The sequence below is a fragment of the Salvelinus fontinalis genome, chromosome 2 (assembly GCF_029448725.1).
Source record: "Salvelinus fontinalis isolate EN_2023a chromosome 2, ASM2944872v1, whole genome shotgun sequence".
Lineage (NCBI taxonomy): Eukaryota > Metazoa > Chordata > Actinopteri > Salmoniformes > Salmonidae > Salvelinus > Salvelinus fontinalis.
Genome location: NC_074666.1, coordinates 74,667,633 through 74,692,632, shown reverse-complemented (window position 1 = coordinate 74,692,632; position 25,000 = coordinate 74,667,633). Strand labels below are relative to the sequence as shown.

The window sequence follows — 25,000 nt, the reverse complement described above, 5'->3', positions numbered from 1 at the left end:
AGGAGTGACCCAGGGATGAGTGTCCTTTGGGGACCTTTAACAGAATGTGACTGGCAGTACGGGTGTTGTATGTGGAGGATTAGGGTTATAGTTGGTATCTCAGATAGGGGGAGTGAGGTCTAAGAGGGTTTTATAAATAATCTTCAACCAGTGGGTCTTGCGCCGGGTATACAGAAGATGGCCAGTTTACAGAGGAGTATAGAGTTCAGTGATGTGTCCTATAAGGAGCATTGGTGGCAAATCTGATGGCCAAAGAACATCTAGCTGCTCGAGAGCACCCTTGCCTGCCAATCTATAAATGACATCTCTGTAATCTATCATGGGTAGCATGGTCATCTGAATCAGGGTTAGTTTGGCAGCTGGGGTGAAAGAGGAGCGTTTATGATAGAGGAAACCAAGTCTAGATATGAGAGAAGGGAGAGAGAAGAGAAGGGCTGAGAGAGGGGAGGAGGTTGAAAAGGTTTGGCATGGGCCCTCATGACAGATACTCAAAAAGTTCTACAGCTGCACCATTGAGAGCATCTTGACTAGCTGCATCAGAGGTAAGGTGGTATTGAAACAGCACCGCCCTCTATGCCATGGCGCTACAGAGGGTGATTCGGATAGCCCAGTACATCACTGGGGCCCAGCTCCCTGCCATACAGAACCTCTATATCAGGCAGTATGAAAAGAAGGCTCGGAATATCATTAAAGACTCCAGCCACGCAAGCCATGGACTGTTCTCTCTGCTTCTGCATGGCAAGCGGTACCGGGGCATCAAGACTGACACCTATGCACACTCACAGGACTCTACACATTCATGCATACTGACACTCCAACACACACACAACATGCACACACACTCACATGCAATCATAATTTGCGCTGCTGCTACTCTGTCGATCATCCTGATGTCTAGTCATCCTACCTCTATATATACCTGTATCCCTGCACATTGGAAATATGGTATTGGAACTGACCCTTTATAAACTGTGTTCTTTCTAGTTTTATTTCTCCTGGGTTTCTGTTCTACCTTGTTATTTTTAGTGCTACATGCTACATTGATTACTACATTGTTGGATTTGGAGCTGCAGAAAGGCATTTCACTGTACTTGTGCACATGGCGTTAAAAACTTGAAGCTTGAATTATTCACAACTAAGGCTGGGAAAGGTATAGATTGACTGCAGTATTCTTTGAGTTTACTACTCCGAGCATTCTCTTTGTGCAAACCCCACTCCTTTAATCCTTCTCTAGTTAAAAAGAGGCTCATAACTTCAAAAGCCTGAGTGAACATGAGACGCAGTGATTGATAGGTGTTTGCTTTGCTTTGGGAAAGGAGGCCCGTCTGGTCTTTGGCCAAGAGATGCTTTCAGAACTTATATAAATAGGATTCTTCTTTTCATCAGTCTCTCTTTAGAGAACTATTAGCTTGGATAAGCCAGCACCAGCATTGTCAACACACAGCATCCTTCCCAAGCCTGTTCCTTGATCAGCCTCCAAAAAGAAGAGTCTCTTTGTTCTTTTTTAACGGTGTGTTCAACAGTAATAGTTACTGTCCATTAACTGGCCCCTCTGGGCTTGGCTGCAGCGGCTCTGACAGAACCGTGTTTAGGAAACAGACGAGGAGGAACTGCTGTGCTGCTGTGAACACAGATGAGAGAACGATAATCTGCTGATGGAAATAGACTCATTGAAGGGAGACTTCACGGAGGAGTGGAACTAGACAGCAGCCGTCTACCCCATCTGACTCTCTCCTCTCTGTCTGCAACCTTGATTTTTCTGTCTTTTTTCTCTACATTGCACTAAACTGTACTTTCATAAAGGCAAAATTGCTGTAGACAACTTTTTAAATTTCCAATTCCTTTTGTAGTCATTTGAAAAATAATTATTTAATGTAGATATGGTGATGTGACAAGTATTGTGTGGCTGGCATGAGTACCCTGGCACTGCAGTGACATGAGGATTCACTGGCATCGTAGATGCAGGGGGCCTGTTGAGGTACTTCTGCCTGGTCATGGCGAGGCATTTGTGATGACATATGTTGCATCCACTCTTAACGAAAGCAGAGCAATAAATCGCAATTGATTGTCATCGATTTCCCTCTTTGTGTTGTGTGCACTGTGCAGTCATCTTGTCCTCCAGCAATTTCCCTGCATTGTGCAATATTCAATGGGTCTGTGTTGGCTGCCTTCACTGTGTCCTTCTTTTTCTCCCGTCTTTGGTGAGAATGGTAAAACTCGTTCGGAGCACGAACCCCAAAGTGGTTAGCTACTTTACTCTTTAGAAGTAAGATGAGAAAGTTTTGAGAGTCAAAAGTAACGGGGGAAGAATTAAAGGCTGCCATCTGTTGAGAACTCACACAGTCTGATTTCATTACACAGTTAACAGACTGGAAGTCCCATCCTCTCCCATCAGCAATTAAAACAGCCTTGTACCATTAGGCATATTAATTATCTTCAGCAGGTCAATCACTATTCAGATTCAGAAAATGTTTAATGGCTTGCATTACTATTCTTCCTGCCTTTTAGCATAAATATTCAGTTTGTTGTAATTCGTCTCTCTTATCTCCATTCATCTCTATTCCAAGACCAGTGGTTTGGGGGGGATCTGAGATGTACAGACATGAATGAAGCTAATAGAGATAGCTATGGATAACAACCATGGATCAGTCCTATTAGTTGGGAGCTCATCAGAATGAGACTGGAAACGGTTCAATCCTATGGTTCCAACCCCTCAACCCTCTGTTTTTTCCTCAGATCCTGGTGCACGTAGGCTTCCTGACGGAGGAGTCAGGGGACGTGTTCAGCCCCAAGGTCCTGAAGGGAGGTCCTCTGGGGGAGATGGTCCAGTGGGCCGACATCCTCACAGCCCTGCACGTCCTGGGACACAACCTCAAGATCTCTGTCTCGCTCAAGGAGCTGCAGGGGTGAGTCAGATGATGTCATGTTCTATCTATGTCTATATCTATATGTAAGGATGGGACCTATCACAGTATTCAGACTGAGTCTAGTTGTTCAGAACTTCTTCCTCTGGCTCAGAGTATATAAAGTCATGCATGAGAGAGGACTTTTTCAGCACCATGGATAGCTCCAGGGAGAACCGTACTGTGGCCATTCTAACTGTTCTGTCAATTCTTAATCTCCTCATGAATGCTCTAGTCCTGTGACATATATTCATTGAGAGTCATGTGATTTGTCGTGACATCACAATATTTTTCCCACTTTGAGATGTTTTTTTGCACACACATTTGGATGAACAAACAAGCTTATTTCTCTGGCACTCATGTCATACATATCTTATAAACACATCTCTATTTATACCGTCTTACCTTTTTAGGTGATGTGTAACCATGTATAAGGCAGCCCGTCTCAGGGTTCATTCCCACACAGTGTGTTTGGTCACATTTGGTCTCACCCTGATAAGCCTCCTGTCTCCCTGTGGACTGGAGTTCCAGCCAGACAGACAGCGTTTATGTGTTCCTCTCCCAGCTCACTGACCCCAGACAGACAGCGTTTATGTGTTCCTCTCCCAGCTCACTGACCCCAGACAGACAGTGTTTATGTTCCTCTCCCAGCTCACTGACCCCAGACAGACAGCGTTTATGTGTTCCTCTCCCAGCTCACTGACCCCAGACAGACAGCGTTTATGTTCCTCTCCCAGCTCACTGACCCCAGACAGACAGCGTTTATGTGCTCCTCTCCCAGCTCACTGACCCCAGACAGACAGCATTTATGTGTTCTTCTCCCAGCTCACTGACCCCAGACAGACAGCGTTTATGTTCCTCTCCCAGCTCACTGACCCCAGACAGACAGCGTTTATGTGTTCCTCTCCCAGCTCACTGACCCCAGACAGACAGCGTTTATGTGTTCCTCTCCCAGCTCACTGACCCCAGACAGACAGCGTTTATGTGTTCCTCTTCCAGCTCACTGACCCCAGACAGACAGCGTTTGTGTTCCTCTCCCAGCTCACTGATCCCAGACTGATAGCAGCGGCTGGCTGGGCCACAGAGCAACATCCGGTCTAACCAAGGCTTTATTTATCCATCTGAAAAGATAACGCTATTGATTTTCAAATCGGCCAGGTGTGACTGCTGGAGTTAAGAGAGCAGATGGTTCAATCTGGGAGTAAATGCCATAAATGTCTTGGAGGACCCAGTCCCTGCCTCTCCTTTTATCTTTTACCCTTTCCCAGTTTCACCCAGCCTGGTCAAAATTGCAGTTTTATGTCGGACTGGAGATATTGGATATTGTCGATTCCTGCCAGTGCAGACGTAAGGCTGAGAGAAATTGGACAGGCAGCAGCATATGGTGTGGCTTCTGTTATTGAACACATATTCCTCACTGTGGGGATGCGTCAGAGTTAGAGCTGCACTGAAGACTTAGAGCTTCCCTGTGATCTCAAATTGGAGTTTTGAAGAAAGCGGCTTTGATAAGGGTAGACTGGAGATCAGTGAGAGAGGATGGGATTCTGCCTCTTCTGCCCACGCTATTATTTACCTCACTAATTGGTGTCATGGAGTATTGAATTACTGCATTCAGTCACCACAGGGAATGTGTCTCGTGAATGTTGATGAAACCGCATGAGGCTGACAGTAATTGTCAATCAGAAACAAATTGGAGCTGTGCTAAAGCCAAGTTAGGCTCTGTTTCCACAGGTTGAAATGCTCTGTGTGTGTGTGTGTGTGTGTGTGTGTGTGTGTGTGTGTGTGTGTGTGTGTGTTCTAGTGTGTTTGTTTATTGGTATATGTGAATGTGATGGTCTACTGTAAGGCCCATGCAGCTCTCTATTTGTCCGGAAATGGAATGTGCAGCCTTAGAGAAAATATAATAGAAGGTTTAAATTGGAGCCTATTGGATTTATCAGACAGACCATTTCCCCCTTTTTCTCACAGAGAAAAGAGACGCAGTACATTTCCCACTCTTTTTATGATCCCATCTTCTCAAATTGGCCAATAAAAGAGATGCTGAATGTCCAATAAATTCCTTTCCAGGACCATTAATGAATAGGAAAATCGGACATTTCTCTCCATCTCTACCTCCCTCTCTCTCTCTCTCTCACTATTAAGTTGACAGATTGCTATATGGGTTGCGTTCCCACAGATCCCCCCAGGGTTGTATCTATTTAGATTTCATCCTCCTATCTCCCCCACTCAGCCTGGGAAACACGTCATCCTAATATCCCATGGTCTGCAGCGCCTGTTATGAGAGGACGATGGTTGATATTGTTGTTTTGCAGATCATGGGTTGCTTGGTTTCATCCAAACCACCAGATACTGTAGCTACTACCACTCGAAGTTAGATATAGATTAGTAGTAGCTACAGTACCTGGTGGTTTGGACGAAACCAAGCAGTTTGCTTGAGTGGTTGTAATTATTTCTCATTTGTCACTTCCTCTGCCAGCTTTATGGACTAGTCCTCTGGCTCTCTTTTTTTCATACAATCTTTTTTAATTCAGACGTCTCGCTACTTTAGCTGAGAGTCTTTTTTCTCGCTATAAGCTTCTGGCTCACGTCGCTTGCAGATGCTTAACTAAGCTGCTTTGGTATATTTTTAGTGATATTTCTGGACAGAGAGGAGGACGCTCCTCTGCATGCAGCCAGATTCATCAAGTCTGCCTTCGCACAGAAAAACAGCTTGAAAAGACACTCTCCAAGGACTGTTTCATCTGTAAATGTTCATGATTAATGTAAGCCCATTTTTCTGTTGCGGTTGGTCAACTTGTGGTAGTAGTTGGGGACAGTGCAGTGTGTTTTTCTATGTCACAGTGTAAGTCACTCTGGATAAGAGCTTCTGCTAAATGACTAACATTTAAAAAATGGAAACATCCCATTATTGGTCACCCTCTTCCTCTGCTGTGTTGCCTTGATGGGCAGATGAGTCACTAGGCTGAGAGTGGGGATGGGAGGAAGTGAAGAGGCTCCAGTCTGTCAAGGGAGGTGAGGTTAATTGAAGGGGGAGCCTCAGTGGTTGTAACATCATATTTGTCGGGAACAACATCACATGTGCTAAAAGGTGCACGGCGGCGGTTAGCCGAGCAGTTTCAGACAGCTGTCTCTTCCTCTAGGGGATCTCCCCCCTGTTCCTCCCAATGTGACGTGAGTAATTAGCCAGCACCAGAGTATGGCTTATCAACACCTGGGGAGGAGAAAGGGAGAGGAGGGAGGGAGGGAGGGGATAACAGCCTGACAGAGCTGGCTGGTTGGCTCTGCAGTGACGACAGGGCCAGGAGAATACTGAGAAGCCCCCCTGTTACAGCAGCTCTGTCTATCCACCCACACAGACTCTGTCCTCCACCCTCTGAGACCAGTAGGAAAGGGAGAGAGGGAAAGGGAGGGGGTGATTCCACAATATGAGGAACATACATCATTTGAACCACCTTCAGCACGAGTCCAATCAGAAGCATGATAGAGCCGTGCAATAAATGAAGAGTGGGTTCAAACTGATCTGGAGTCAGAGATAGCATCGATAAGAGCACAGCCAATATGTGTATGGGAAGGAGGCACTAAGAAACATAACTCTCCCTGTCGGTTTACCCCTATCAAATCACCCTTTGAGGCTGATTAGGCTTCCAGAATGGGGGCTGCTGTTTGTGCCTGCAAGTGCTACTGCGCTCTCTCACCCTCCAGCCTTTCCAACGATGTGCTTTTGTTTCTCGACTTTGAAAAGCCAATCTAAAGCAGCCCTGTTAAAAATAGACTGCTGTGTGCTTACAATATGTTGCAGTGCGCAGCACTTTTACAGAATCAGAGTTGAGGGCAGATTTTTATCGCTTGCAGTGATCAAAGCATTTGGGTCACGGCACGATAACATGATAGAATCATGTGACATGATTTAGCTGCAGCGAGAGCGATTCAACTTCATCCAAGTGTTGTAGCGTGATGCCTAAATGAGATTGAGAGCAAAGGACTACATGGTGTGTTTTTGAGTGTTGCATGTCAGTTTTCATCCAGTTTGAGTCACTACAGTAAGCAACATATGGATGCAAGATATTGCAATCGCTGCTAGTTTTCTATACTATGTGCTGTATTGTAAACTCAGCAAAAAAAGAAACGTCCCTTTTTCAGGATAATTTGTATAAATCCAAATAACTTCACAGATCTTAATTGTAAACGGTTTTTAACACTGTTTCCCATGCTTGTTCAATGAACCATAAACAATTAATCAATATGCACCTGTGGAACGGTCGTTAAGACACTAACAGCTTACAGACGGTAGGCAATAAAGGTCACAGTTATGAAAACTTAGGACACTAAAGAGGCCTTTCTACTGACTCTGGAAAACACCAAAAGAAAGGTGTCCAGGGTCCCTGCTCATCTGTGTGAACGTGCCTTAGGCATGCTGCAAGGAGGCATTACACTGAGGCCTGTACCCTGGAGTGGGATCGATTTGGAGGTGGAGGGTCCGTCATGGTCTGTTGTGGTGTGTCACAGCATCATCGGACTGAGCTTGTTGTCATTGCAGGCAATCTCAACGCTGTGCGTTACAGGGAAGACATCCTCCTTCCTCATGTGGTACCCTTCCTGCAGGCCCATTCTGACATGAACCTCCAGCATGACAATGCCACCAGCCATACTGCTCATTCTGTGTGTGATTTCCTACAAGCAGGAATGTCAGTGTTCTACCATGGCCAGCAAAGAGCCCAGATCTCAATCACATTGAGCACGTCTGGGATCGGGGGGTGAGGGCTAGGGCCATTCCCCCCCAGAAATGTCCGGGAACTTGCAGGTCCCTTGGTGGAAGAGTGGGGTAACATCTCACAGCAAGAACTGGCAAATCTGGTACAGTCCATGAGGAGGAGATGCACTGCAGTACTTAATGCTGCTGCTGGCCACACCAAATACTGACAGTTACTTTTGATTTTTACCCCCACTTTGTTCAGGTACACCTTATTCAATTTCTGGTAGTCACATGTCTGTGGAACTTGTTCAGTTTATGTCTGTTGTTGAGTCTTGTTAGGGTCATAAAAATATTTACACATGTTAAGTTTGCTGAAAATGAACGCAGTTGACAGTGAGAGGACGTTTCTTTTTTTGCGAAGTTTACATTGTAACATTGCTCTTTGATTTGTTCCACTTGAACATTGTGACATTTAATTGGACACACCCTGTATTTTGAAAAATAGGACCAAATATGAACAGCCGTTGTATACTGTATATATCCTGCAGTAGACATGGAGCAGAAGAGCCCAAACACAGTTCACAGTAGTGTCTGCTAGCTCCACTCAATCTTCTCCACATTGAGGTTTTGACTCACAGGGCTGACTGTACAGAGCCAAAAAGTGGGCGGTCGACATTCAACACTAACAATAAGCAATCAGTGAATAAAAGTGCGGAAATAGCATAACAAGTGGGTGTTCCACATTAAGAGGAAGCTGTGCTTTTGTTGTTGACGGAGGCAGCGTCTCAGTCTCTTATGCCCAACTCTCTCAACTGGCTCATTACTATGCCTGGCTCTGCTCTGCCAAGCAGGTCTCCACGCTGCCACTCCCCTCTCTCTGCCCGTTTCTTTTCTTCCACACTGAGCCCTCTGCACCCCATGGCCCCACCCCGGCCTCCTTCCTGTGAATGTGGCACGGCATCTGCCACGGCCAATTCTCCTCACCGTCTGACTTCCTCCTCTCTGTGAGATAGACTTCTGCTCAGCTACAGTATAAGGTTCTCTCTCTGATATCTGGCAGCACGGTGCAGGTGGCCAGTCCACTCAGTGGGATACACCAAGATGGCCTGGTGCATGTAGCTGGTTCTTTTCTCATGGGGTGCCAATCCATCCTCCCTCCTCTCTTCTTCCGCTCCTTCTCTCTCCCTCCCTCCTCCTTTCTTCACCTACTCTCTCCCACTCCTGCCGAACTCACAGCAGGACAGTCCGCCCCAGATGTCTTTCCTCTAGTGTGTGCGTCAGACTCGGTGTGTGTGTGTGTGTGTGTTTGTTCGTGTGCACGTGCGTGCATGTGTTGCTTTTTTTTCAACTGCTGCTCAATTTCAGCTCCATAACTGCAAATGTAATCCCCCTGTTCTCTCCAAGTTTGCAGGGATTTGCATATATCCAATTAAAGCCCTGAACACAGCAGATTTAGTGTATTTGTGTGCAATACTGTCTCATGGAGTCACATAATGCACTTTGCAATTATTTTACATTTGTTCTCACATTATCACACCACATCTTTTATCTGATCTATCCCTTAAATCATTGTTTTATATGTTCTAATAAATACAGTACCTCCGTTCTATTGACGAACGTACAATCACTGGAGAACAAACTGGTTGAGTTCCGTTCGAGACTATACTATCAACGGGACCTGAAGAACTGTAATATTCTGTCTTTCTCTGAGTTGTGGCTGAACTAGGACATGGACAATATACATCTAGCTGTTTGTTCTAGGCATCGGCAGGACAGAACGGCAGTGTTGGGTAAGCTCAAAGGGGGAGGCGCGTGTCGCTTCGTTAACAACAGTTGGCGATCTGTAATATTAAGGATTCTGCTCGCATGAGTAAGAATACCTCATGATAAGCTGTAAACTCTATTTAGCAAGAGAGTTTTCACCTATATTTTTCGTAGCTGTATATTTACCACATCAAACCAATGCTGGCATTAAGACCACACTTAACAAGCTGTATAGGGCCATAAGCAAACAAGAAAATGCTCACCCAGAAACGATGCTCCTAGTGGCAAGTGATTTTAATGCAGGAAAACTGAAATCACTCTTACCTAATTTCTACCAGCATGTCACTTGTGCAACTAGAGGCAAAACAATTCTAGATCACCTTTACTCCACACACAGAAACACATACAAAGCTCTCCCTCACCCCCCATTTGGCTAATCCGACAATAATTCAACCCTCCTGATTCATACTTTAAATAAAAACTCAAACAGGAAGTACCAGTGATGCGCTCAATATGGAAGCAGCCGCTTCACCGACCACAAAACTACAGGACTGTTTTGCTAGCACAGACTGGAATATGTTCCGGGATTTATCCGATGGCATTGAGAAATTTACCACATCAGTCACCGGCTTCATTAATAAGTGCACAATGACGTCCCCACAGTGACCGTATGTACGTAGGTACATATCCCAACCAGAAGAGGGATTAAAGGCAACATGTGCAAAAAGCTAGAGCTGCCGCTTTCAAGGAGCGGGACACTAATCCGGACGCTTATGAGAAATCCCGCTACGCCCTCCGATGAACCATCAAGCAGGAAATGCGTCAATACAACAGATCGAATAGGCTCTGATGCTTGTCGGATGTGGCAGGACTTGCAAACTATAACGGAGTACAAAGTGAAACCCAGCCACGAGCTGCTCTGTGACATGAGCCTACCAGACGAGCTAAATGCCTTCTATGCTTGCGTCGAGGCAAACAACACTGAACCATGCATGAGAGCACCAGCTGTACCGGACGACTGTGTGATCACTCTCTCAGTAGCCAATGTGAGTAAGACCTTTAACTATTTAACTATCTGCATTGAACCTTGACTTATCACATATGCTTCTGCTGCTGTTTATCTGTTTTTTATTCATAGTTCTATTCAAATATCTACTTCAATTACCTCGTACCCCTGCACATCGACTCGGTACTGGTACTGTGTATATAGCCAAGTTGTCACTCATTGTGTATTTATTATTACTTTTATTGTTACGTGATTTACTTTTCTATTATTTCACTATTTTCTTTCTCTCTGCGTTGTTGGGAAGGTAAGCATTTCACTGTTGTCCACACCTGTTGTTTACGAAGCATGTGATATTCAAGGTTATAAATGCCACTTTTTAGTGGTTTAAATGAGTTCCACCTGTCTGAACTGCTGCAAGGTGTCATGGGTGTGTTAGATAGACATTCGAACGAGCTCAGCCTTTTAATTCTTAAACTGGGAACATTTTCACGCTGTACGGAATTTTACAACATGACGTCACAATCGGAATGATTGGGAACTTTTTCACGCAGGGAAGATTTGTACATGACACAAGGCACTATACACAGGTGAAGCCACAGTATTTAGAACAGTGTGTTGCTGTCAGATACACTACATGTGTCATAAAATAGAATAGAAAGCTGTATATTGTTAAATCTACTGTTGCCCCCAGGGAAGGTAGGTATGCCACTGCTTGAGCCATGGTGAGGTTAAATTACTTCTCTAGCTTTTCAAGGTGAGAGAATGTCTCGCAGCTCCTTCACTTCCCTTGTGGGGGTGTATTAGATTGACCATGCTGACTTTGCTACAGTGTATCTGTCCTTAATAAAATACAGAGCAAATCCCTCTATACACACACACACACACACACACACACACACACACACACACACACACACACACACACACACACACACACACACACACACACACACACACACACACACACACACACACACACACACACACACACAGAAGGGTGAGGCATGCCAATGGCATTTTGGGAGTGAAAGTTTGCCACAGTAGACCACAGTGGGGGCAAATCACCCCATTTAGGAGCAGTCATGCTTGAAATTAAGCCTGACGTGTTCATTTCCAATAGTAAAACATGACACTACCCGACAAAAATGCAAACTGTCCAAGTTGAGTTATTTGAATGCCAGACACAGGGTATGGTTTTACTGTAGGTCTTTGGGTTACTATACAGGCCCACACTGCAATCAGATTCATTTCAGTCAGGTGAAGTGTACAAGGCTTGTGTTTGGGTGCTGTTTGGATGCACACACAGGCATACCTCCATACAAGTGGCTTGACTAGTGCTATGTATTCTTGAGTGAGGTGCAGGCAAAGAGAATTGAATCCACTCTTGAGTGAAGACCCCTTTTTGTTTTTGTAAGCCTTTATACAATTGACTGATGAAGCTCTAGTCTAAAGCAGTGACGGCTGACAAAGACTCTCTGCTCATTATCAAATCTACTGCAGAGGAACATTCTACCGTGCCTGTTTCCACCCGTTTGCAATTCCGACTAAATCAGTTGAGCAAACAAAAGCAAAATCGATAGCTTTTATTTGCAGGTGTGTGTGTGTGTGTGTGTGTGTTGACTGTGTCTCTTTACTCACACTGTTTATACAATAGCAGTCTAAGCCTTTCTGCTGTTATCGCAAAGCCCCGCTAGAACAGCTGTGAGCATGAACACATTCAGAAGACCACACAGCAACGCATCTAAATCAACCACCCAAACACTGTCATCCTTCATCTACATAGATCTATACAACTTAGCCTGGAAATTGTGCAATCAGGTTCATATGTAATCAACAAGATTTTGTCTACAGAATGCACATTATTGACAAACATGTTGTGCTGTTTTGACCAGATCTGGGTAAAATTCAACTATTCAACAAACTCAACTAGTTTGATAGTATAAACATAAGTTACATTGAATTTTGAGGTGGATAACATCTCATCTTTTAGCTACCATTATCTCTACCTCTGCTTATACCATGTCATTTAGAAAACTGCTCTCCCTGTCTCCACCTGCAATTATATTTCCTCTCCCACAGAGGCTGTCCATCTCCCTTTAAAAAGGCAATGTGTTGACAATATTCCCGTCTACTGTGCAATCACCAAAAAATCTTATAATTTAGCTGAAAACCGTTTGATTGCAGGGGACATTTTGTGTCTGACAGCCTCCTGAAACTTGGGCTCTAGCAAAGGGAAGCAATTACTCTGGCTGCTGACTAGTGCAATCTCACGGCATCTGAAGAGCACTCCAACATTGGAAACCTAGCCACTTTAAAGTGGAATCCGGAGGAATTAATCAAGACCTGCAATTAACATGTTTACCTTGTATCCTGGACTAATGTCAGTGTTTGTGTGGTGCTTGATTTGAGGCTCCTAAGCTGAATAGCAAAACTTAGACTGTTTCACAGTCAGTCAGAGAACACCAAGACTTTGTCATTATTGTTTTCCCCCAGCTATTTCTGGAAATTGTAACGAGTGGCCAATTTCCTGGACTCCATTTCGTTGGTGTTACGGTCATTAGCATAAGTGGTAGCTGCAGAACTGTGTGCATTTCTGACAGCCAGAGAGATAAAAGTCTGAATAGGAGGCAGATAGCTGTCATTTTCATTCCAATACCTCACTACCTCTTCCACAGGGTGTCATTTGGAAGCTTCTCCCTACTCAGCCATGCATTACAATTTGTAAGTCGCTCTGGATAAGAGCGTCTGCTAAATGACTTAAATGTAATGTAAATGTATTACGGACAGCAATGAGATGGTAAATCAAGTGTTTAGATATCCCTATACATACAGCCTGCCTACCGTTATCTCTCTGAGGTGATTGTGGGTCACTGATATGGCTTAATAATCAACAACATCAATGGTTATTGAGAGAGTCACTCATATGAGAGAGTCAGGTAATATTGTTGTGACAGACATCAGAATATGTGAATAACAGGCAGGGTCCACCCTCTGTTTTGAAACATTTATTTAAAATCCCTTTGGCCATTTTACAAAGACTACAGGTGTTTTTCCGAGCCAGGTGGCTGGTGTAGAGAAGGTTTTACAAAGGGAAATAAATTAAAATGTGTTTGTTTGCATTTTGGCAAGCAAATTATTGTTTTCATGATAATACAGTTTTTAGTGTAGAAAGTCTAAAAAGCTTAGGCCTCTTGAGGTGAGCTGAGATGCATTGCTTGTTTTATTGCTCACGGCAACACATACACCTTTTCTTTCATTTCTCTACTAATTGCACATAGAGCGAGTGGCAAAGCAGTGGCTGAATTAGGAACATTCTCTGACCCATTTCTGCACCTCCACCTATCAGACTTCTGGTATCATTCCCCTTACACCAGAAACATTTAGTTGATGTGACTAGAGCTGGGAGCTCTGACGGCTGGGGCTCCCCATCTCTCTCTCTCACACACACCACTTGGGAGATGGCACACAACATTTATGGAAACTTCCAGGCCATTTCAGAGCATTAGAATTACCCCCCTTAAGGCATTTCAGCTTTTTACAGCAACAGAGTATGTCCCCTGCCTTTTACAGCAGCATAGTATGTCCGCTGCTTTTTACAGGATCAGAGTATGTCCGCTGCTTTTTACAGGATCAGAGTATGTCCGCTGCTTTTTACAGGAGCAGAGTATGTCTGCTGCTTTTTACAGCAGCATAGTATGTCCGCTGCTTTTTACAGGATCAGAGTATGTCCGCTGCTTTTTACAGGAGCAGAGTATGGCCACTGCTTTTTACAGGAGCAGAGTATGTCTGCTGCTTTTTACAGCAGCATAGTATGTCCGCTGCTTTTTACAGGAGCAGAGTATGTCCGCTGCTTTGTACAGCAGCATAGTATGTCCGCTGCTTTGTACAGCAGCATAGTATGTCCGCTGCTTTTTATAGGAGCAGAGTATCTCCGCTGCTTTTTACAGGAGCAGAGTATGTCCGCTGCTTTTTATAGGAGCAGAGTATGTCCGCTGCTTTGTACAGCAGCATAGTATGTCCGCTGCTTTGTACAGCAGCATAGTATGTCCGCTGCTTTTTATAGGAGCAGAGTATGTCCGCTGCTTTTTATAGGAGCAGAGTATGTCCGCTGCTTTTTACAGGAGCAGAGTATGTCCGCTGCTTTTTACAGGAGCAGAGTATGTCCGCTGCTTTTTACAGGAGCAGAGTATGTCCGCTGCTTTTTACAGGAGCAGAGTATGTCCGCTGCTTTTTACAGGAGCAGAGTATGTCCGCTGCTTTTTACAGGAGCAGAGTATGTCCGCTGCTTTTTACAGGAGCAGAGTATGTCCGCTGCTTTTTACAGGAGCAGAGTATGTCCGCTGCTTTTTACAGGAGCAGAGTATGTCCGCTGCTTTTTACAGGAGCAGAGTATGTCCGCTGCTTTTTACAGGAGCAGAGTATGTCCGCAGCTTTTTACAGGAGCAGAGTATGTCCGCTGCTTTTTACAGGAGCAGAGTATGTCCGCTGCTTTTTACAGGAGCAGAGTATGTCCGCTGCTTTTTACAGGAGCAGAGTATGTCCGCTGCTTTTTACAGGAGCAGAGTATGTCCGCTGCTTTTTACAGGAGCAGAGTATGTCCGCTGCTTTTTACAGGAGCAGAGTATGTCTGCTGCTTTTTACAGCAGCATAGTATGTCCGCTGCTTTTTACAGGATCAGAGTATGTCCGCTGCTTTTTACAGGAGCAGAGTATGGCCGCTGCTTTTTACAGGAGCAGAGTATGTCTGCTGCTTTTTACAGCAGCATAGTATGTCCGCTGCTTTTTACAGGAGCAGAGTATGTCCGCTGCTTTGTACAGCAGCATAGTATGTCCGCTGCTTTGTACAGCAGCATAGTATGTCCGCTGCTTTTTATAGGAGCAGAGTATCTCCGCTGCTTTTTACAGGAGCAGAGTATGTCCGCTGCTTTTTATAGGAGCAGAGTATGTCCGCTGCTTTTTACAGGAGCAGAGTATGTCCGCTGCTTTTTATAGGAGCAGAGTATCTCCGCTGCTTTTTACAGGAGCAGAGTATGTCCGCTGCTTTTTATAGGAGCAGAGTATGTCCGCTGCTTTGTACAGCAGCATAGTATGTCCGCTGCTTTGTACAGCAGCATAGTATGTCCGCTGCTTTTTACAGGAGCAGAGTATGTCCGCTGCTTTTTATAGGAGCAGAGTATGTCCGCTGCTTTTTACAGGAGCAGAGTATGTCCGCTGCTTTTTACAGGAGCAGAGTATGTCCGCTGCTTTTTACAGGAGAAGAGTATGTCCGCTGCTTTTTACAGCAGCAGAGTATGTCCGCTGCTTTTTACAGGAGCAGAGTATGTCCGCTGCTTTTTACAGGAGCAGAGTATGTCCGCTGTTTTTTACAGGAGCAGAGTATGTCCGCTGCTTTTTACAGGAGCAGAGTATGTCCGCTGCTTTTTACAGGAGCAGAGTATGTCCGCTGCTTTTTACAGGAGCAGAGTATGTCCGCTGCTTTTTACAGGAGCAGAGTATGTCCGCTGCTTTTTACAGGAGCAGAGTATGTCCGCTGCTTTTTACAGGAGCAGAGTATGTCCGCTGCTTTTTACAGGAGCAGAGTATGTCCGCTGCTTTTTACAGGAGCAGAGTATGTCCGCTGCTTTTTACAGGAGCAGAGTATGTCCGCTGCTTTTTACAGGAGCAGAGTATGTCCGCTGCTTTTTACAGGAGCAGAGTATGTCCGCTGCTTTTTACAGGAGCAGAGTATGTCCGCTGCTTTTTACAGGAGCAGAGTATGTCCGCTGCTTTTTACAGGAGCAGAGTATGTCCGCTGCTTTTTACAGGAGCAGAGTATGTCCGCTGCTTTTTACAGGAGCAGAGTATGTCCGCTGCTTTTTACAGGAGCAGAGTATGTCCGCTGCTTTTTACAGGAGCAGAGTATGTCCGCTGCTTTTTACAGGAGCAGAGTATGTCCGCTGCTTTTTACAGGAGCAGAGTATGTCCGCTGCTTTTTACAGGAGCAGAGTATGTCCGCTGCTTTTTACAGGAGCAGAGTATGTCCGCTGCTTTTTACAGGAGCAGAGTATGTCCGCTGCTTTTTATAGGAGCAGAGTATCTCCGCTGCTTTTTACAGGAGCAGAGTATGTCCGCTGCTTTTTATAGGAGCAGAGTATGTCCGCTGCTTTGTACAGCAGCATAGTATGTCCGCTGCTTTGTACAGCAGCATAGTATGTCCGCTGCTTTTTACAGGAGCAGAGTATGTCCGCTGCTTTTTATAGGAGCAGAGTATGTCCGCTGCTTTTTACAGGAGCAGAGTATGTCCGCTGCTTTTTACAGGAGCAGAGTATGTCCGCTGCTTTTTACAGGAGAAGAGTATGTCCGCTGCTTTTTACAGCAGCAGAGTATGTCCGCTGCTTTTTACAGGAGCAGAGTATGTCCGCTGCTTTTTACAGGAGCAGAGTATGTCCGCTGTTTTTTACAGGAGCAGAGTATGTCCGCTGCTTTTTACAGGAGCAGAGTATGTCCGCTGCTTTTTACAGGAGCAGAGTATGTCCGCTGCTTTTTACAGGAGCAGAGTATGTCCGCTGCTTTTTACAGGAGCAGAGTATGTCCGCTGCTTTTTACAGGAGCAGAGTATGTCCGCTGCTTTTTACAGGAGCAGAGTATGTCCGCTGCTTTTTACAGGAGCAGAGTATGTCCGCTGCTTTTTACAGGAGCAGAGTATGTCCGCTGCTTTTTACAGGAGCAGAGTATGTCCGCTGCTTTTTACAGGAGCAGAGTAAGTCCGCTGCTTTTTACAGGAGCAGAGTATGTCCGCTGCTTTTTACAGGAGCAGAGTATGTCCGCTGCTTTTTACAGGAGCAGAGTATGTCCGCTGCTTTTTACAGGAGCAGAGTATGTCCGCTGCTTTTTACAGGAGCAGAGTATGTCCGCTGCTTTTTACAGGAGCAGAGTATGTCCGCTGCTTTTTACAGGAGCAGAGTATGTCCGCTGCTTTTTACAGGAGCAGAGTATGTCCGCTGCTTTTTACAGGAGCAGAGTATGTCCGCTGCTTTTTACAGGAGCAGAGTATGTCCGCTGCTTTTTACAGGAGCAGAGTATGTCCGCTGCTTTTTACAGGAGCAGAGTATGTCCGCTGCTTTTTACAGGAGCAGAGTATGTCCGCTGCTTTTTACAGGAGCAGAGTATGTCCGCTGCTTTTTACAGGAGCAGAGTATGTCCGCTGCTTTTTACAGGAGCAGAGTATGTCCGCTGCTTTTTACAGGAGCAGAGTATGTCCGCTGCTTTTTACAGGAGCAGAGTATGTCCGCTGCTTTTTACAGGAGCAGAGTATGTCCGCTGCTTTTTACAGGAGCAGAGTATGTCCGCTGCTTTTTACAGGAGCAGAGTATGTCCGCTGCTTTGTACAGCAGCATAGTATGTCCGCTGCTTTGTACAGCAGCATAGTATGTCCGCTGCTTTTTATAGGAGCAGAGTATCTCCGCTGCTTTTTACAGGAGCAGAGTATGTCCGCTGCTTTTTATAGGAGCAGAGTATGTCCGCTGCTTTGTACAGCAGCATAGTATGTCCGCTGCTTTGTACAGCAGCATAGTATGTCCGCTGCTTTTTATAGGAGCAGAGTATGTCCGCTGCTTTTTATAGGAGCAGAGTATGTCCGCTGCTTTGTACAGCAGCATAGTATGTCCGCTGCTTTGTACAGCAGCATAGTATGTCCGCTGCTTTTTATAGGAGCAGAGTATGTCCGCTGCTTTTTACAGGAGAAGAGTATGTCCGCTGCTTTTTATAGGAGCAGCGTATGTCCGCTGCTTTTTACAGGAGAAGAGTATGTCCGCTGCTTTTTACAGGAGCAGAGTATGTCCGCTGCTTTTTACAGGAGCAGAGTATGTCCGCTGCTTTTTACAGGAGCAGAGTATGTCCGCTGCTTTTTACAGGAGCAGAGTATGTCCGCTGCTTTTTACAGGAGCAGAGTATGTCCGCTGCTTTTTACAGGAGCAGAGTATGTCCGCTGCTTTTTACAGGAGCAGAGTATGTCCGCTGCTTTTTACAGGAGCAGAGTATGTCCGCTGCTTTTTACAGGAGCAGAGTATGTCCGCTGCTTTTTACAGGAGCAGAGTATGTCCGCTGCTTTTTACAGGAGCAGAGTATGTCCGCTGCTTTTTACAGGAGCAGAGTATGTCCCCTGCTTTTTACAGGAGCAGAGTATGTCCCCTGCTTTTTACAGCAGCAGAGTATGTCCGCTGCTTTTTACAGCAGCAGAGTATGTCCGCTGCTTTTTACAGCAGCAGAGTATGTCCGCTGCTTTTTACAGGAGCAGAGTATGTCCGCTGCTTTTTACAGGAGCAGAGTATGTCCGCTGCTTTTTACAGGAGCAGAGTATGTCCGCTGCTTTTTACAGGAGCAGAGTATGTCCGCCGCTTTTTACAGGAGCAGAGTATGTCCGCCGCTTTTTACAGGAGCAGAGTATGTCCGCCGCTTTTTACAGGAGCAGAGTATGTCCGCCGCTTTTTACAGGAGCAGAGTATGTCCGCCGCTTTTTACAGGAGCAGAGTATGTCCGCCGCTTTTTACAGGAGCAGAGTATGTCCGCCGCTTTTTACAGGAGCAGAGTATGTCCGCTGCTTTTTACAGGAGCAGAGTATGTCCGCTGCTTTTTACAGGAGCAGAGTATGTCCGCTGCTTTTTACAGGAGCAGAGTATGTCCGCAGCTTTTTACAGGAGCAGAGTATGTCCGCTGCTTTTTACAGGAGCAGAGTATGTCCGCTGCTTTTTACAGGAGCAGAGTATGTCCGCTGCTTTTTAAAGGAGCAGAGTATGTCCGCTGCTTTTTACAGGAGCAGAGTATGTCCGCTGCTTTTTACAGGAGCAGAGTATGTCCGCTGCTTTTTACAGGAGCAGAGTATGTCCGCTGCTTTTTACAGGAGCAGAGTATGTCCGCTGCTTTTTACAGGAGCAGAGTATGTCCGCTGCTTTTTACAGGAGCAGAGTATGTCCGCTGCTTTTTACAGGAGCAGAGTATGTCCGCTGCTTTTTACAGGAGCAGAGTATGTCCGCTGCTTTTTACAGGAGCAGAGTATGTCCGCTGCTTTTTACAGGAGCAGAGTATGTCCGCTGCTTTTTACAGGAGCAGAGTATGTCCGCTGCTTTTTACAGGAGCAGAGTATGTCCGCTGCTTTTTACAGGAGCAGAGTATGTCCGCTGCTTTTTACAGGAGCAGAGTATGTCCGCTGCTTTTTACAGGAGCAGAGTATGTCCGCTGCTTTTTACAGGAGCAGAGTATGTCCGCTGCTTTTTACAGGAGCAGAGTATGTCCGCTGCTTTTTACAGGAGCAGAGTATGTCCGCTGCTTTTTACAGGAGCAGAGTATGTCCGCTGCTTTTTACAGGAGCAGAGTATGTCCGCTGCTTTTTACAGGAGCAGAGTATGTCCGCTGCTTTTTACAGGAGCAGAGTATGTCCGCTGCTTTTTACAGGAGCAGAGTATGTCCGCTGCTTTTTACAGGAGCAGAGTATGTCCGCTGCTTTTTACAGGAGCAGAGTATGTCCGCTGCTTTTTACAGGAGCAGAGTATGTCCGCTGCTTTTTACAGGAGCAGAGTATGTCCGCTGCTTTTTACAGGAGCAGAGTATGTCCGCTGCTTTTTACAGGAGCAGAGTATGTCCGCTGCTTTTTACAGGAGCAGAGTATGTCCGCTGCTTTTTACAGGAGCAGAGTATGTCCGCTGCTTTTTACAGGAGCAGAGTATGTCCCCTGCTTTTTACAGCAGCAGAGTATGTCCCCTGCTTTTTACAGCAGCAGAGTGTGTCCCCTGCTTTTTACAGGAGCAGAGTGTGTCCGCTGCTTTTTACAGCAGCATAGTGTGTCCGCTGCTTTTTACAGCAGCATAGTGTGTCCGCTGCTTTTTACAGCAGCAGAGTGTGTCCGCTGCTTTGTACAGGAGCAGAGTGTGTCCGCTGCTTTTTACAGGAGCAGAGTGTGTCCGCTGCTTTTTACAGGAGCAGAGTGTGTCCGCTGCTTTGTACAGGAGCAGAGTGTGTCCGCTGCTTTGTACAGGAGCAGAGTGTGTCCGCTGCTTTGTACAGGAGCAGAGTGTGTCCGCTGCTTTGTACAGGAGCAGAGTGTGTCCGCTGCTTTGTACAGGAGCAGAGTGTGTCCGCTGCTTTGTACAGGAGCAGAGTGTGTCCGCTGCTTTTTACAGGAGCAGAGTGTGTCCGCTGCTTTTTACAGGAGCAGAGTGTGTCCGCTGCTTTTTACAGGAGCAGAGTGTGTCCGCTGCTTTTTACAGGAGCAGAGTGTGTCCGCTGCTTTTTACAGGAGCAGAGTGTGTCCGCTGCTTTTTACAGGAGCAGAGTGTGTCCGCTGCTTTTTACAGGAGCAGAGTGTGTCCGCTGCTTTTTACAGGAGCAGAGTGTGTCCGCTGCTTTTTACAGGAGCAGAGTGTGTCCGCTGCTTTTTACAGGAGCAGAGTGTGTCCGCTGCTTTTTACAGGAGCAGAGTGTGTCCGCTGCTTTTTACAGGAGCAGAGTGTGTCCGCTGCTTTTTACAGGAGCAGAGTGTGTCCGCTGCTTTTTACAGGAGCAGAGTGTGTCCGCTGCTTTTTACAGGAGCAGAGTGTGTCCGCTGCTTTTTACAGGAGCAGAGTGTGTCCGCTGCTTTTTACAGGAGCAGAGTGTGTCCGCTGCTTTTTACAGGAGCAGAGTGTGTCCGCTGCTTTTTACAGGAGCAGAGTGTGTCCGCTGCTTTTTACAGGAGCAGAGTGTGTCCGCTGCTTTTTACAGGAGCAGAGTGTGTCCGCTGCTTTTTACAGGAGCAGAGTGTGTCCGCTGCTTTTTACAGGAGCAGAGTGTGTCCGCTGCTTTTTACAGGAGCAGAGTGTGTCCGCTGCTTTTTACAGGAGCAGAGTGTGTCCGCTGCTTTTTACAGGAGCAGAGTGTGTCCGCTGCTTTTTACAGGAGCAGAGTGTGTCCCCTGCTTTTTACAGCAGCATAGTGTGTCCGCTGCTTTTTACAGCAGCAGAGTGTGTCCCCTGCTTTTTACAGCAGCATAGTGTGTCCGCTGCTTTTTACAGCAGCATAGTGTGTCCGCTGCTTTTTACAGGAGCAGAGTATGTCCGCTGCTTTTTACAGGAGCAGAGTATGTCCGCTGCTTTTTACTGTGTCTTGTTCCCTTCATTGTGTGGATATACATTCTTACTTACATTATAGGGAACTGGACAATGTGTAGTATTTATTTTCCAAGTCTGTTGTTATTCTCCGTGTCGATTGTTAATATACATTCCTCTCATATTGACAGTGGATATACAGTACCGGTCAAAAGTTTGGACACACCTACTCATTCAAGGGTTTTTCTTTATTTTTTACTATTTTCTACATTGTAGAATAAATGTGAAGACATCAAACCTATGAAATAACACATGCCATGAGTGTGCAAAGCTGTCATCAAGGCCAAGGGTGGCTACTTTGAAGAATCTCAAATATAAAATATATTTTGATTTGTTTAACAATTTGTTTGGTTACTACATGATTCCATATGTGTTATTTCATAGTTGTGATGTCTTCACTATTATACTACAATGGAGAAAATAGTAAAAATAAAGAAAAACCCTTGAATGAGTAGGTGTGTCCAAACTTTTGACTTGTACTGTATGTACAGTGATGAAGTTGTGTTGTGACGTGTTTGCTGTGTCTAAGCCCGGCTTCCGTGTGTGCCTTGTGTGTGCAGGTTTCTTGGGGTCCCCCCTGGAAGAGGAAGCTGCCCCCTGACAGGACCTCTGCCCTTTGACCTCATCTACACGGACTACCATGGTCTGCAGCAAATGAGGCAGCACATGGGTCTCTCTCTGAGGAAGCACAAGTCAGTGGGTTTTTATATGCAGTTGCAGTCAAATATATTGGCACCCTTGCACTTTACAATACAGTGCAATGGAGCAGAATGTTCTGATTTCTCTTTTCAAAACTGGTTGAATGGCAAGTTTTACCCTGTAGGCACCTGCAACTTACCACAGGTGAGATAGATTACACAAAAACGAGAATCACTCGCCTCCAACAAAATTAATTAGAATATTTTATAATTTAGTCCAGGCCATTTTTTTTTTACTTGAAGAGAAAAATCTCAATTTCAGTTTAGATTTTTTCTTTCTTGGTCCTGTGCAGTTATAAAATAAAGAAATACATGTGTGAACACCACAAGTTTTTTAAGTGTCTACTTATTTTAGAAGAAATAGTGAATCGTGTAAGGGTGCCAAAATATTTGACCACAACTGTATGTGTGTTTGTGGGTGTGTGCTTACTGTGTGTAGGCATGGAATGTACTATGCACCATATCAGGATATGGATTTCTCTCTTCCCTTCTGTAGGAGGATCAGACCTGTCCAGGATGTGAGTTAAACTGTCTGTGTGTTTCTTTGTTGCTGACATTTCTGTTGTGCTGGTTAATCATTGAACTATTGGGCTGCTGCCCTTATTGGCTGGTATTTGGTCAGCTGGTTGGTCCCCTGTGAGTCACCATACCGCTTCCAGGGGGAATCTGCATGAGAGCAGCCCACACAGCGATCAATTGGGTAAATAATGAGTCCCAGATTGACTGATAGAAATGCTAAGTAACACAGTGGAGACATGGCATCGCTTAAATCCCCTGAATTCTCTGTATATATTTTGAACTTTGCAATGTACAGGAATTTGCCCGAGGCCCGCAAAGTGTCGACTAAGCAAATAAAACATGTAATTATTGGTCCTAGTTATTGCAGGACAATTTTAAGTGAAGGCTACCCCACTGCTTATAACTAACTATAAGTTAAAGGTAGACTTTAATATGTCATAGATGCAGAAAGAATACAGCATAGTGGTCAATTTCCACGACAACTAAGAGCTTTGAAGCGTGAGTCTCAACTTCTCCTCTTTTTTTGTCCTGTGGCTACCACATTACAAAACTGGGAAGCGAACCTGTGCACATGCACAGATGCTTTGTGTGACTGTGTGAAAGCGAAGTCGTGCATCTCGCTCATCGCAATATCTGCGATGCTGCTCGTGGCAACATAATTTCACTCAGTCTACCTTTAACTATCTAAGATGAGCCAAATACATTTTCTCCAGCTCAGGGCTCCATCTATGCATTTGGTTTGCTATCTTCGTAGCTAAGTGGCTAGCCCGCAAGATCAAATGTCGTGGTTACAGCAGAGACAATCAATCCCCTCCTGGATCAAATGTACGTTTGGAAAAAATTTGCCCCGTTGTGTGCACTGCCTGTAATACAGTATGCCCCGGTAGGGTACAGGAACGGTATGAAGGTGTGCAAATCTGTGTACCGCCCTACCCTATCTCGCGCCCACACACAACACACTAATGTTATTATAGAGACCACATGAGATTGGTGGCACCTTAACTGGGGAGGACGGGCTCATGGTAATGACTGGAGCGGAATGAGTGGAATGGTATCAAATACATCAAACACATGGAATGGCATCATACACCTGCTAACCATCTGCTCCTTTTCCCGGCCATTATTATGAGCCGTTCTCCCCTCAGCAGCCTTCTGTGACAGAGACATGCAAACACAGCACAATATTTGTAGTGCACACACTATTGTTTGCGATCACGCAATGAAGCTCACTCAAGGTCACTTGATTAGCCGATGTGTATCAACTGTCCCCGTCTGGCAGGCTAATATTTTAATTTCCTCTGCAGGACCCCAGACTGCTTAGAGATGCAGGACTGAGAAATCAACCAGATCTGATAAGATCCCTTGATTCCTTCAGCCTGGATATGCAGAGCTGATGAAGCTGGGAGATAAAACAATGCTCCATGCTCGACTCACCCTCTCAGTATTCTTCCTTTCCCTATCCTTCTTCTTCCTTTCCCTATCCTTCCTCTTTTCCCTATCCTTCCTCTTCTTTTCCCTATCCTTCCTCTTCCTTTCCCTATCCTGCCTCTTCCTTTCCCTATCCTTCCTCTTCCTTTCCCTATCCTTCCTTTCCCTATCCTTCCTCTTCCTTTCCTTATCCTTCCTCTTCCTTTCCATATCCTTCCTCTTCCTTTCCTTATCCTTCCTCTTCCTTTCCTTATCCTTCCTTTCCCTATCCTTCCTCTTCCTTTCCCTATCCTTCCTCTTCCTTTCCCTATCCTTCCTCTTCCTTTCCCTATCCTTCCTCTTCCTTTCCCTATCCTTCCTCTTCCTTTCCCTATCCTTCCTCTTTTCCCTATCCTTCCTCTTCTTTTCCCTATCCTTCCTCTTCCTTTCCCTATCCGTCCTCTTTTCCCTATCCTTCCTCTTCTTTTCCCTATCCTTCCTCTTGCTTTCCCTATCCTTCCTCTTCCTTTCCCTATCCTTCCTCTTCCTTTCCTTATCCTTCCTCTTCCTTTCCCTATCCTTCCTCTTCCTTTCCCTATCCTTCCTCTTCCTTTCCCTATCCTTCCTCTTCCTTTCCCTATCCTTCCTCTTCCTTTCCCTATCCTTCCTCTTCCTTTCCCTATCCTTCCTATTCTTTTCCCTATCCTTCCTCTTCCTTTCCCTATCCTTCCTCTTCCTTTCCCTATCCTTCCTCTTCCTTTCCCTGTCCGTCCTCTTCCTTTCCATGTCCGTCCTCTTCCTTTCCCTGTCCGTCCTCTTCCTTTCCCTGTCCGTCCTCTTCCTTTCCCTGTCCGTCCTCTTCCTTTCCCTGTCCGTCCTCTTCCTATCCTTCCT

The 25,000-nt window shown here is 45.5% G+C and overlaps 1 protein-coding gene across 1 annotated transcript in view; it reads left to right on the top strand.

Moving 5' to 3' along the window:
• Positions 1-25,000, top strand: part of LOC129825732 (alpha-1,6-mannosylglycoprotein 6-beta-N-acetylglucosaminyltransferase B-like) — an 83,785-nt gene that overhangs the window by 35,972 nt on the left and 22,813 nt on the right. The window contains exons 8-9 of the mRNA XM_055885906.1: positions 2,737-2,906; positions 22,043-22,174. Coding sequence (XP_055741881.1) covers positions 2,737-2,906; positions 22,043-22,174 — 302 coding nt within the window. The remainder of the gene's footprint in view (positions 1-2,736; positions 2,907-22,042; positions 22,175-25,000) is intronic.